This window comes from Schistocerca americana, chromosome 4, assembly GCF_021461395.2.
Source record: "Schistocerca americana isolate TAMUIC-IGC-003095 chromosome 4, iqSchAmer2.1, whole genome shotgun sequence".
Classification (NCBI taxonomy): domain Eukaryota; kingdom Metazoa; phylum Arthropoda; class Insecta; order Orthoptera; family Acrididae; genus Schistocerca; species Schistocerca americana.
The window spans coordinates 578,108,755-578,123,464 of record NC_060122.1 but is presented as its reverse complement, the minus strand read 5'-3'; the positions used below and the strand labels follow the sequence as shown (position 1 = coordinate 578,123,464).

The 14,710-nt window shown below is 44.2% G+C and overlaps 1 protein-coding gene across 1 annotated transcript in view; it reads left to right on the top strand.

Moving 5' to 3' along the window:
* The window catches only part of LOC124613119 (nephrin-like), a 651,915-nt gene that overhangs the window by 556,784 nt on the left and 80,421 nt on the right, over positions 1-14,710 (top strand). The window contains exon 6 of the mRNA XM_047141732.1: positions 13,224-13,375. Coding sequence (XP_046997688.1) covers positions 13,224-13,375 — 152 coding nt within the window. The remainder of the gene's footprint in view (positions 1-13,223; positions 13,376-14,710) is intronic.

The window sequence follows — 14,710 nt, the reverse complement described above, 5'->3', positions numbered from 1 at the left end:
TCTGTAAGGCGTGCTCAAGAGCAGACACAGACTCAGGTCACAGTGGAGTAGTTGTGAAGAGTAGGTTGAAGTTTAAGAGATTAGTCAAGAAGAATCAAACCGGAAGGAGTGAGATACGGAAGTACTAAAGAATGAGATACCCTTGAAGTTATCTAAGGCTATAGACAAAACAATAAAGAATAACTCAGTAGGCAGTACAATTGAAGAGGAATGGCTATCTATAAAAAGGGCAATTACAGAAATTGAAAAAAAAAGGTATAAGGAAGGTAACTGTGAATAAATCATGGGTAACAGAAGAAGTACTTCAGTTGATCGATGACAGAAGGAAGTACAGAGACGTACAGGGAAATTCAGGAATACACTAATACAAATAGCTGAGGAATGAAATAAGTAGTATGTTCTGGCAAGCTAAGACGAAACGGCTGCACGATAAATGTCAGCATATAGGAAAGTAAAAAAAAAAAACAACCTTCGGCGACATAAAAACAAGGGTGGTAACATTAAGAGTGCAACGAGAATTTCACTATTAAATGCATAAGAGAGAATACACTGAAGGCCTCTATGGTGGGAGGTATGGGGGGGGGGGGGGGGGAGGGAAGATTTGCCTGATGCGATAGAAGAAGAAACACGAGTCGATTTAGGACAGATATGGGATCAGTGTTAGAAACAGAATTTGATATAGCTTTGGAGGACTTACGATCAAATAAACAGAAGGGATAGTTAACACTCCATCAGAATTTCAAAAGTCATTGGGAGAGGTGTCAACAAAACTACTATTCACGTGGGTGTGTACAATGTGTGAGTCCGGCGACGTATTATCTGACTTTCGGAAAAATATCTTCCACATAATTCCGAAGACGGCAAGACCTGACAAGTGCTTAACATCTAATGCGTCAAAGTTGCTGACACGAATGACATACAGAAGAACAGAAAAGAAAATTGAGGATGTATTAAATGACGACCAGTTCGGCTTTAGGAAAAGTATAGGCGCCAGAGAGGCAATTCTGATGTTGCGGCTGATAATGGAAGCAAGACGAAAGAAAAGTCAGTACACATCGGATTCGTTGACTTGGAAAAAGCATTAGACAATGTAAATGGTACAAGAAGTTCGAAATTTTGAGCAAAATTGGGGTTAACTAGAGAGAGAGACATGTAATATACAATATGTACAAGACCCAGGGGGAAATAATAAGAGTGGACGACCAAGAACGAAGTGCTCGGATTAAAAAGGATGTAAGACAGGATAGTTGTATTTCGCCCCTACCCTTCAATCTGTGCATCGAAGAAGCAATAACGAAATTAAAAGAAAGATTCTGGAATGGAATTAAAATTCAAGGTGAAAGGATATCAGTGATATGATTCGCTGATGACATTGCTATCCTGAGTGAAAGTGAAGAAGAATTACATGATGTGCTGAATGGAATAAACCGTCTCATGAGTACTGAATACGTACTGAGAGTAAATCGAAGAAAGTTGAAAGTCATTTGAAGCAGCAAAATGAGAACAGTGAGAAACTTGGCATCATGACTGATGGTCATGCTGTAGATCAAGTTAAGAGATTCTACTACCCAGGCAGCAAAATAACCAATGACGGACGGATCGAGTAGGACATCAGAAGCAGAATAGCACTGGCAAAAATGGCATTCCTATCCCAGAGAAGTCTACTAGTATCAGACATAGGCCTTGATTCGAGGAAGAAATTTCTGAGAATATTATATGGTAGTGAAACGAAGACTACGGGAAAAACGTAGCGGAAGACAATCTAAGCATTTGAGACGCGGTTCTTTAGAGACGTGGTTCTTTAGACGACTGTTGAAAATTAGATATACTTGTTAGGAAAGCGACGAGGAATTTCTGCGTGAATCGGAGAGGAAAGAACACTGCATTTGGAAATTGACTTAAGAAAGCACGACACGCTAAGACGCGCTTATTCCGATCTGTATGTGATAACTCGTTTACAAACGTCGGTTTCAAAAGTCTGAACTTAAGGTTGTATTTCATGGGATTTCTCATTATTGTCTTCGATATACCGAGTTCCGGAGCACGTTTACATGTCGAGTTCAGAGGAGGTGGTTCAATAGACACAGAGTCTCTGGCACATGTTTCTCCTCGCGTCTTCTTTCTTCCACTCCATGGCCTGACTTTAACACTGCCAAAAGCAAAAGCACGTCTTTCCCAGTCCAGAAGTATTGCCTTTCGCGACAGAGCCTTAGTAAATCTTTTCTGAAATGCTCCCATAATCAGTCTCATTATCTGCCCTGTGTGCTGTGGGTCGCGCACCCACACACTTGTCACTAAGCGCTCCTCAGCAGTGTAACTATGACGGGTCACATCTGTCGTGGCTACAAATTAAAACTCCGTTGTGTCTGCGAAAACCTTTAAATATGAATTCCAACAACTGATAAGGAATGACGTAGCTATTAAACTGCAGAATAACATCTGATACCAAATAGTGGTTGCAGCGCTACAGGGACTTCTCGCCCACCCTATTCAAATGACACAATAACATGACATCCAACAAGGAAAAGTTCATAGTAACTGTTACTAAACGGTTTAACAAACCTAACCACTTACAACATTTGACGTTACGAGTGAGAGATCATGAAACCATAAAGTAACCATAATTAATTGTCTTCTGCAATAATATATTTACTGTTGAACCCCCAAAAGGCTACAACAAATGCGTTGCCCCGTAGGGGTATCCAATCGTGAAGAGGTATCATGACTTAGAGGAACTGTATCTCTCAGTAGACACATCCATATTAATTCAAGCTTACATTTACTGTGTGCGAAGGTTCACCCACCTGCGTTTGTTATAAATAAACTATGAATAAAAATTAAGTTCTTCGCCGGGCAATAAATGTAAAAGCTGCAGCATCAAAAACTAATAGGTTACACTAAACTTGTTAAAACCCTGCCCCATGGCTCATGACAAATACATAAGTAGTCTCTGACCAAACTAGTAAAAACCTGCAGTCAACGTAAAATAGAACCAAAAAGAATAAAACTAATCCATGAAACATCCTTAAACCTTCAAGTGCTATTTACGGCAAATAAGAAAAGTAAATTCGGACCAAGAACCAAACCCACGTGTTACCACAGTAGCTATGGCATCACTAAGAGCCAGATAAAATCCAGTCACGATGAACCTATAGATAGCCATATACGCGACAACTGCAAGAAAAAAAAGAAAAAAACATGCTTAAAATCGCTTTCTGCTGCATATTTGAAGTCACATACAATAAGGGCATATGCAGTCCCGAGCAAATCTCAATATGAGAAGCTGGGCGTCCCAAGGTGATCGAGCGAAAACATAGCCATAGCGTCCTTAGGCAACACAGAACAATAGAAACTAATTCGGCATTAGAAAAATAGCAAATACTATGTGTAACAAGATCCCAACAAACTATGATACAGCTCCATGGTGAAAACTGTTGTTATGAACAATTTGTAAAGCAATAGGTCTCATGTGATTAATTCCGCCATCCCTCGCGTACATTAAAACAAGAATACCTATACACGACATTCTTCATCATAAAATAGGACGTTACTGTCCTAAGACGCTCTAGTGGCAATCTTACGCAGGTCTTCGGCTGTTAGTGCAACATATTCAGTAATATAACGTCTGTAGCTATACGATAAATAACTTCTAAGTGCTTAGATAGGAAGTAAGTAGCCAGAAATAGCTAAAATAAGCAAACATGCAATATTGTTTCGGTAGATTTATGACGCATACCGTCGCCATACAGAATACTGGGACAACACTGAGAAACATGTCTACATGGAACAGAGATACATCCAATTACAACGCAGTACGTATTTCATGTACATTCCTAACGATTATCTGTATGTAAATAGCGAGAAAAATGTAGCTGACAAGAAGTTGTGGCACAGGTAGCACACAGAATAATTCCAGAAAACAAAGCAAAGGCTAAAACAAGCACAATGCACACCTGGCCAAGGTAGAAGAAGCTCCTGTGAATGCAGAGGGAAGAACTGAAAACCACGAACACCAAGGAAGTTTTCTCGAAAGTAGAGTTCCAACCTGACGCTATTGAACGGTTTTTTGAGGGTCGAGGCTGGATTGTAAAACGACATTTTATCAGTTCGAAGCATACACATGGACATGAATGAACAAAATCTGACGGATAATGCAATACAGTTGGAGCACTGAATATTACTGTCATGTTGTCACTTAAAGCCAAACATTAAGGCACACACAGGCTTTACGAACCTGTAAATTAAATATCTAAATGTAAAAAAAAAAAAGATGCCACCAGCCTAAAGTCGAAAAAAATTGCATTCGTATAGTGGGAACATATCGCTGTAAAAGTCACTACTTGGTTCAGCTGAATCAACGAAGACCGGACAAAGGCCTTGACCCCTGACATAATGATGTTTCGGAGTGACTTGATACGCGCGCAGATAGAGAGCGGAAACTGACGTTACTGTATTTTTTTGACACCTCTGTTATTTTTCGGAACGCATGTTGAAGTGTGTGACTATTCTGTAGCGTAGACGGAGGTGTGGGTTATGTGAATGGTGATAATTTGATCGTGAGTTGGATAAGCTCGCAAATTTCAGCACGAAATCTTAGTTGTGATGAGGTACTGATCTGTAATGTAGTCCGAGGTATAGGTCACCTTGAAAAGTGACTTCATGAGTCGGTGAAGCTGTATCGAAGTCCTCAGCTACACTCACTTTCTTATTTACACTAGTTTACCAGTCAAAAGAAATACGAATATTTTTTTAAAGTGTATCCTTCCATCAAGAGTAGTTTGGATGCAAATCCTAGCGGTTTTGTTTAACTGCTATTATAACAAATCGTTGGCACAGGGCGACTTGATAAACATTTTTGGTATCAGAAGGGGTACTCTGTAGTTCTGTTTTTGACAAGAAGATAGTCTCAATGAACAAAGCTGCTGGTAAAATAAATTAATTCTTTTTGCTGCTGTTGGTAAAGTTCGCACAGCACATGAAAAAGTAAAAATTCTCGATTACGTCAGGCAAGTGGTGCATATTTAAAAGCACGCACACTGTTTAACATGAGATGTTTAACAATGAATGAAACAAAAATTAGTCACAGATAAATAAATAAAATGTGAGTAATAGAAGGGGGCGGTTTAGTGGAGCACCTATATCAATAGTTGAACTAGGAAAGAAGCACTCAGCAGCCCGAAATATTCGACGTCTCCAGTGATGCGCACAAATTCCCTCCGCCGCGCACTAGTTGCTTTTAGTGGGAGCAGCGCGCTGGCTTTTGAGTGCCGTGAGTAATCTCGCTCTTTCAACTGTGTGACGAGCCCCTCCATGCTCTTCCATCGCCGGCCTCTTCCCTCGCGTTGCGAATACTGACAAGATCGGCCCGCTATGAATGACTAAATGGCGGCGTAAATCGGAATCCATCCACCCTCTCAGAGAACGGCTATAGATGCGCGGCGAATGAAAAATGAGATCGTTAGGGACAGAGCGCGGCTTGGAGGCAGCTGATGGAGGGTGCGTGAGGGGAGGGGCATGGGCTATCTGTTTTTACGCCCACCCCTCTTCTTTTCCCTTAAATCTGTAAGCAGCTCTCCGATACCGGATCGATCCGACCGAGTTAGAAACAATTCTCGGAAATGGTTATGTACATTACCGTTTTGTATCGATTCTTTACGGCAGCTTTATACCACGCGCGTTCTCGTCACCGCAGTTTAATTTGCCGTTACGCAGAAAGACGGAGAGGCGTTCCCTGTCACTGCCCACCGGCAAGGACTTCTCTTATTTGTATCCTCCGGTCCGTCTCGAAAGCTGAGTAGTCAGGTCGAGACCGTCAAGCCCAAGGGCTCGGGTTCGATTCCCGGCTGGGTCGGATTTTTTTCTCCGCTCAGGAACTGGGTACTGCGCTGTCTTCATCATCTCATCCCCATCGGCTCGCAAGTGGCTAATGTGGCGTGAACAAAAAAGAGTTGCACCAGGCGATCGGTCTGCCCGACGGTAGGCGCTAGCCACACGACATTAGATTTCATCTTTTTTGTCCTTCGAATAATAAGAAAGAAACGTTCTGCCACATTGCATCATTTTAGACTGTTATTGTCAGAAAGTAAATATCACATCTTGCTTACAGTATACAAATCCTTTGTTTTATATTCCCCAGCTGCATTGTGGAACAGAACTGCCTCACAAATGTCGGCGAAGTGAATTATTTTCCGAATGTGTTAGTGCGTTTGTACGAACATGGATCACTGTACACAGTTTGTCAACATTCTGAACAAGTATAACTCCCTATAGTTAAAGCTGTGTGATGGAACATGATTCGAATCCGTGAACCTGCCTTTCCCCGGCGGTATATTAACAAGTGTGATACCAGGGCATCCCCTCCTCCCCCCCCCCACAATTCTCCCTCGCCTCATTAACTACCGTGGACCGACTCAAAGCCACGGCTGAGAGGGAAAAGTTTCGCCCCAGTAACTACACATACTCTGAGGAAAAGCCATACACGACATCAGATCTAATGTCTTGCACTTGCTAATCCCACAGCAGGGTCCCTGCAGAATCTGAAAGAAACAGGCGAGAAGCTTACGAGAAACAGAGGCCTTAGATTAGTTGGGTTGATCTGATGGAAGAAACCAAACGGTGATTTCATCGGTCTCATCGAGTTTGGGAAGGATGTCGACCATGCCCTTTCAAGGGAATCATCCCGGCATTTGCATGAAGCGATTTAGGCAAATCACGGGAAACCTAAATCAGTATGGCCGGACGCGGGATTGAACCGTCGTCCTCCCGAATGCGAGTCCAGTGTGCTAACCACTGCTTAGATTAGAATTATATATTAATTCCTTCAGCTGCTGACGGGCGTTGACATATATCAACGGGGACAGGTGAAAATATGTGTCCCGATCGGGACTCGACCCGGGATCTCCTGCTTACATGGCAGACGCTCTATCTATCTGAGCCACCGAGGGCACAGAGGATAGTGCAACTGCAGGGACTATCTCGCACGCACCTCCCGTGAGACCCACATTCTCACTATGTATGTCCACACACTACATTCGTAGTGTCCCTACCCAACACACTCATTACTCGTGGAAGATATTCTTACCAAGTCCCGTAAGAGTTCGGGTAATATGTGTGCTTCCGCACAGAAGAGAAAGGTCATGGCCGGTATTGCCTGAACTATGTACTTATATGGATACAGTGTCTGTTCTTACGGACATGCTCGAAACAACAGACACCATATGCATATATGTATACTGCTAAGATTAGTTTGTCAGATATTATCGGGTGTCGACTGCGCATTGTCCCACATTCCTTAAAGGTAGGTCTGTAGCTTTACGTTTCCTCCTGCCGGACGTATTTTTCTTACCTATCACAGTGCTAACAACGCAAAAGATAGGAAAAGTTCCATCTGAATCAGCTGTGTGACTGACTGAAGAAATTCCGAAAACACTACGTCTTGAGCACTGCATTGTGTGGAAAAGATGCGTGGACATCTAACTAGTCGAAACACTATTGACTTACAAAAAGTCGTCTGTATTCGGATGTATCGCCAGAATGACGAAGCCTATTTCGTAGACAATACTTCAACTTTCGTAATAGACTTCTTTAATACTGATCTAATGTATCAATTGAAGATGGTTGAAATGGCTCTGAGCACTATGGGACTTAACATCTGAGGTCACAAGCCCCCTAGAACTTGGAACTACTTAAACATAACTAACCTACGGACATCACACACATCCATGCCCGAAGCAGTATTCGAACCGGCGACCGTAGCGGTCGCCCGGTTCCAGACTGTAGCGCCTAGAACCGCATGGTCACTCCGGCCGTCGACTCACGGCCAAACCCAAACTTCCACATGGTGTCAACCAGATGTCTACAACGTGTACTCATACATCAATCATGTACCGTATGTTCCAGTAGGGGCGAGATATTTTACATGAAAGGCGCTTGTGCGGTGGCGGCGGGTAAATGCGATATGGCACATGCCTGTGCAAAGCAGTGGGATGTTCCTTCACATATGCATGCACGCCATTCGTAATAACACGGGCACTACAATATCGCAAAAATGTTTGGGGTACCTTTCTCTTTGGTTAGTGTACTGCCCACTGGCTTCAAGTTAACTTGTAACTCTGAATAAATAACAAATTAAGAGGTTAACTCAAAAGAATCAAGTGATCCCATTCGAACAAACCCCCTCATACGAATGTCTTTCTGAATTCGTCGAGTTGTTCAAATTTCTAAAAACCCTACACATATAAATATTCACTTATTCCAAAATCGTACTGTAAACTAGCAAAGCTTCATCTACGTCAATAAATTTTGGTGTGATATTGAATAGTATCACTGCTATCAAATGGTTCAAATGGCTCTGAGCACTATGCGACTTAACTTCTGAGGTCATCAGTCGCCTAGAACTTAGAACTAATTAAACCTAACTAACCTAAGGACATCATACACATCCATGCCCGAGGCAGGATTCGTACCTGCGACCGTAGCGGTCTCTCGGCTCCAGACTGTAGCGCCTAGAACCGCACGGCCACTCCGGCTCACTGCTATCGGATACAGCTGACACTTTCTGTGCGTCAACTGAAAAGGGTCGTGTACGTGGCCCTGTCTGCTTTACACCTTCGCGTTCAGATCGTTTGGATATACATTGATAAGCCAAATCATTATGACCACCTGCTTAACAGCTTGTTTGTTTGTCTCTGGCATCACGGATCCCGCAGTTTGTTCGTAGATTTGTGGGGTACGTACCATTACTACGCGTAGGTCATGTAATTCGCGTAAATAATGGGCCGTGATTTGCGTACGCAAATTTTATCTGTCCGTAGACTTGTTCGTAGACATAGTTTCGGTTCGCATTAATAACGGGCCACTGATTTGCCTACGCCATGGTGGCGCCCCATAGCGACCCAGATAGTTTCCATAGCGCTTACATCAGGCGAATTTGGTCGCTGAGACATAAACGTCAGTTCACTACAATGCTTCTCAAACAACGTAAAAGGGTGCTGGTTCCGAGACACTGACAGTTACACTGGTGAAAGATGACAACGCCGTCTGGGAAGGCATCAAGCATGAAGTTATGCAGGTGGCTCCCAGCTGTCAGCGTGTCTTCGATTAGTAGGAGGTCCGACACTAGCGCACGAGAATGTCTCTCATAGCATAACACTGCTCCCACCATCTTGCGTCCGTGGCGCGGTGCAAGTTTCGATTCGCCGTTCACCTCGCTGACGGCATTTGTGGAGAAGACTGTGGAACTAGTGTAGCAAAAATGTGATACACCCGATAAGCCGACACGTTTCCATCGATCGACGGTGGAATCCCGAAGGTCTCGTACCAACTGGAATCCTAATTGACGATGCCGTTGGATCAAGACGTGTACACGTGGGGATGGTCTGCTGCGCGGCTCCACGTTCAACAATGGACGACGAACGGTGCTCTTTGAAACACTCGTGTATGCACCAGCATTGTGCCATTTCAGCAGAGATGCTACAGATAACCATCTATCCTGCTTTTTTAGAGCAGAAAACCTTCGTTGCCACGTTGTGTGATGCGTCGTGGACAGCCATCTATTTAGCGCCTAATGGTAGTTTCACTGTCCTATCTCTTTCCGTAGATGCTCACGACCGTAGCATTTGACGAGCTTTGCCGTTTTCGAGATACTCGTCCACATGTTCAGCTTAATAATAATCTGCTATTTTCGAAGACCCTTATCTCAATGGATTTCCCAGTTTGCAGCCCATATCTTCGCTAGGGTGATCCCACATCCGTGTCTGCTCCGCTTACAAACTTTTGTTACCCCGTCACGTGCCCGCAACGCCACCGGGCGACATCCAACGTCGCCGTGGGCAGTGGTCATAATGTTTTGGCTTTCAGTGTATGTAAACTTCACTTGGTTGATATTTTCAAAGGCATCTCTATAAAGAGAGAATCCTAGCTCCACCGACAAGATACCATACGTATTCAGTTAAGCTGTAATTAATTTCGTTTGGAGAAAAAAACAGCCATCAGTGTAAGGTGCCAGGTGGCTTCTCTTTATCAAAAATGGAAGCGAGTTGTATTTAATTGCTTTACTCTGGGCCTTACTTAGGCGGCTGTTTTGATTCCGTTTTGAGAATGAGGAATGAGTAAATAGTGTTATATTTAGCAAGCTTTGTGGTAACCGTGGTTGAGTTTAGTGCGCCTTTTCGAGTTGCTGCCGTCGTCTTTCGAATTCGTGGCGCCGCTAGCTCAATATATCATGTCATGTTCCTCTTGTTTGAGGCCACTAAGATCTTTGCTCGCCGGTCGGTGTGACCCAACGGTTCTAGGCGCAACAGTGCGGACCCGCGCGACCGCTACTGTTGCAGGTTCGAATCCTGCCTCGGGCATGGATGTGTGTGATGTCTTTAGGTTAGTTAGGTTTAAGTAGTTCTAAGTTCTAGGGGACTGATGACCTCAGCACTTAAGTCCCATAGTGCTCAGAGCAATTTGAACCATTTTTTGATCTTTGCTCGAGCTTGTTGATGGTGATACAGTGTGTAGTTAGTGGGGGGGGGGGGGAGGGAGGGGTCGAGTAGGGGAGTGCTAACGGAGCGAGGAGGACGGTGTGAGAGGCCGGCCCGGCGTGTAAGGCGAACACTTGCGCAGACGTCTCGGGCAAGGCTCCCAGCGACTGGTTGGTGGGCATATTTGTGGTCCGATTTGAATCCGTGGCTGACTTCGAGTGCAGTCTTCGTGCGCAGCCTGGCCAGTCAGCTGTGGGACGTAACACCGATAGAGAGCTGAAGCCAGTCTCGGTGTGCTGAATTCTAGGCCACCTTTGGACCCGCAAACTTCAGCTTCGATTTTTGAATATCAGTTAAGTTTTGGATTTTGAGGTTTTAATTGCTATTTTCTTATTAATACCCATAGGTCTGTTGGATCATTGCGGTTTCTTAGCTAACCTATTTCACCAACAGTTGATTCCTTGAATTGTGGCTGTCGTTTGCTTTTCGTGGATCTGTACTGGCCTTGGTTGTTTGTTAACATGATATCCTAAACGGTGTGAGCTGATGGTGTTTTCTGAACCGAAGCAATAACGTGCTGTGGCTGGACCTCCACCTCGACTCCCCACGTCACGCAGTACCTACATAGTTGGGTGTTAGCCGACATCCCTGTCAAACATGTCCTGTTCGAACACCACATAAGTACCTCTCTCTCTACGGCCGGGCGCCAGTTTCGAGACACCGGGCATTGTAGACGTCATCGCTCTGTTCATTATATTGGTTTAGATGGTGCCTGGATCTCAAAATCTGCAATTGCTGAGGTTGTGTAATTGCGTTTGGCGGCCTAGTTTTCTTTCGGTCGTTTGCCGTCGTTGTAGAGACGGTATCTTGCAGTGACGCGAGTGTATCTTATGGCTAGTTATTGTTGCTTTCAAGTAATTAACCTTGCTGCGTTAATATTTCTTTTGCCGGTCTTTACTCAACGAAAAGGGCGTTGGAAGGCCGATTAGCTCGTTGTAACCTCTCTTGGATTTCGTATTTGACGTATCCTGTGCTTCTTGCGATAAGCCTTCTGGTGCATCGCTTCTGATGAGGAAATTCAAACTGTTGGTTCGTTAACTGAAGCAGTTATTCATGAAGACCCACCTGTTTTCTGTTTGGTAGTCTTATTTAACTGAAGCTGTTATTAAAGAAGGCTGCCTATTTTCTATTTGGTAATTTCACTTAACTGATGCTCTTATCATTGGATGCATGCCTGTTTTCTATTTGGTAATTTTATTTAACTGAAGCTGTTATGATTGAAGGCCCGCCTGTTTTCCATTTGGCAGTTCTACTTAACTCGTGCTGTTATCATTGAATTCCTGCTTGTTTTCTGTTTGATAATTTTACATAACTTAAGCTGTTATTATGGGAGGCCTGTTAAGCTGTTGTTATTGAATGCTTGCCTTTTCCCTCGTAATAAAATAAAGAACTAGTTCGTAATCTGGGTTAGCTGAAACTCTTGTTAATCGTGGCCTACTAGTTTTTATTGATCTGTTCTGGTATCTTACTCAGTTTGTGTTGTAATTAACAGAAATTGTGACTGCCAGGGACCTACCCGTTACAGAGATATTTATGTCGATATCGGAGTAACAAAGATGACCCGTGATGGTACATGGTGCCCTAACTTTCGCCTTACATTCCTTTACCTATTAGTGTTGTTGAGGTGAAGGGTTATCACCAGACCTGTCAGAATACATATTGAATTGCAACAGTGTAGATGATGAGTGACCACTGCGAAGCACACATGGCTAAGCGGCGTGTACATGTGGAACCTTGTTGTCAGCGATTGATACACTTTGAAAGGGGCCTGATTGTTGCTTTCTGTTTGGTTGCCTGGTCGAATCGTGCAATATCTACATCTATGGGGCATTCGGGTACGACAATGGCCAGCGGTGGAACTGCATGTGAACATGAGGATCAGCACACTCATCGTCAAGATTCCAGACGACCAGGCCTGACCACCACAAAACAGGATCGCCGTATTGAGCACCAAGCACATCGTAACCGGGAACCATGATACGCTGATGCATGGCATCGGACTGTGTACAGCGGTGAATCAGAGGTCTGTACTACCCGGGATGATCCAGTCGACAACTCCTGATGACCACAATGGAGAATCGCCCTAAGGAGCACCAAGTATATCGTAACTGAGAACCATGGATGAATGGTATCGGATTCAGTGATGAATCGCAGTTCTGCACTGCTCTGCGGCAACCTGGGAAGACGACCTATACTTGCAGTGTTTTGGAGAAGCATGACGGTGTTTCTCCTGGTGTGGGAAGTCGTCGTGTACGACTTCAGATCACAGCTTGCTGTGAGTGCGGGAACTCTGACGGCACAACGGTATTTCACGGACATCGTGCGTCCTCGTGCGTTATCTCTCATGTGACAGCATCGTGGTGCCATTTTCAACAGGACAATGCTCGTCCACAATTGGCACGTGTCTGTATGAACTATCTGTATGATGTTTAAGTTCACACTGTCAAGTGCTTTGTAAATTTTATTCGATTTTTTTTAATCACTGAAATAATATTACGCATTCTCTCAACCCGTGAAGTTTCATTTCGTTTCGTCATCCCTTTCTGGGTGCTTTAACTCTTTTCGGCACGCAGTGTACTCGTTTACGCACGTTACAAGGCGCAGACTGCACAGGCGCCACTGTTCTGTGCTGTTGTGTACATGCTTTGAGATGTTGCTCTGAGAATAACACTAGCGGCCCGTTGCCTGTTGCAGTGCGTCCGCTGTGGGTGCAGCTGACGAGCCAGAGGCGGCCGCTGTCGGCGGACAACACGTACGAGATCAGCTGTGAGGTGGTGGGCACGAGGCCGCCGCCCGTCGTCACCTGGTGGAAGGGAGGCGTGCCGCTGCGGAACACTCGCGAGATGGTGAGTCCGGCGCCGCATCGCGCACCGCTTACAGGGCAGAGCGAAACTACGAATCTTGATTAACAGGCTGCAACATTCCAGGTCCCACCAGGCGACAGGTTCCAGAAGCCTACGGTAGGTTCCATGTGGGCAGTGATGTGCAACGAAGAATCCCCTAAATTTAGGGCATCCAGCCGCGTAAATATTACTTCTTCCACTGCTATTTCAGCCACGCATCGTTCGGCCAAGCTTAGACTGACTAGAAAGACTGTCGACAAGGTAAGGTCCCAAGCGCGGCTTTCTACACTCCATCGCGGTGGTACTGCGCATTCGGGGCACAGATACTGGTAGGCGGCAAAGGGCTATATTAACACAACCGTCACCTGTGGTGAAAGCGTTCAGACATTTGATTGTTTATCGATGTATATTCGGCAGCGGTAACAGCTTCACTGCTTCTCTGCAATTTAATTACACCAAGAGCAAGATTCCATGCCTAGTTGTTGTTGTGGTCTTCAGTCCTGAGACTGGTTTGATGTAGCTCTTCATGCTACTCTATCTTGTGCATGCTTCTTCATCTCCGAGTAACTACTGCAACCTAAATCCTTCTGAATCTATTTAGTGTATTCATACCTTGGTCTGCCTCTACAGTTTTTACCCTCCGTACTTCCCTGCAGTACTAAAATGATGATCTCTTGATGTCTCAGTGTCCTACCAACCGACCCCTTCTTCTCTTCAAGTTGTGCCACAAATTCCTCTTCTCCTCAATTCTATTCAGTACCTCTTCATTAGTTACGTGATCTACCCATATAATGTTCAGCAATCTTCTATAGCACCACATTTCAAAAGCTTCTATAGTCTTCTTGTCTAAACTATTTATCGTCCATGATCCACTTCCATACATGGCTATACTCCATACAAATACTTTCAGAAAAGACTTCCTGACAAATCTACACTCTACGTTAACAAATGTATCTTCTTCAGATACGCTTTTCTTGCTATCGCCCGTCTCTACTTCGACCATTATCAGTTATTTTGCTCCTCAAATAGGTAAAACTCATCTACTACTTTAAGTGTCTCATTTGCTAATCTAATTCCCTCAGCAACGCCTGATTTAATTCGATTACATTTCATTAGCCTAGTTTTGCTTCTGTTGATGTTTATCTTATATCCTACTTTCAAGACACTGTCTATTCCGTTCAACTGCTCTTCCAGGACCTTTGCTGTCTCTGACAGACTTACAATGTCGTCGACAAACCTCAAAGTTCTTATTTCTTCTCAATGGATTTTAATTCCTACTCCGAATTTTTCTTTTGTTTCCTTTACTGCTTGCTCAATATACAGATTGAATAACATCGG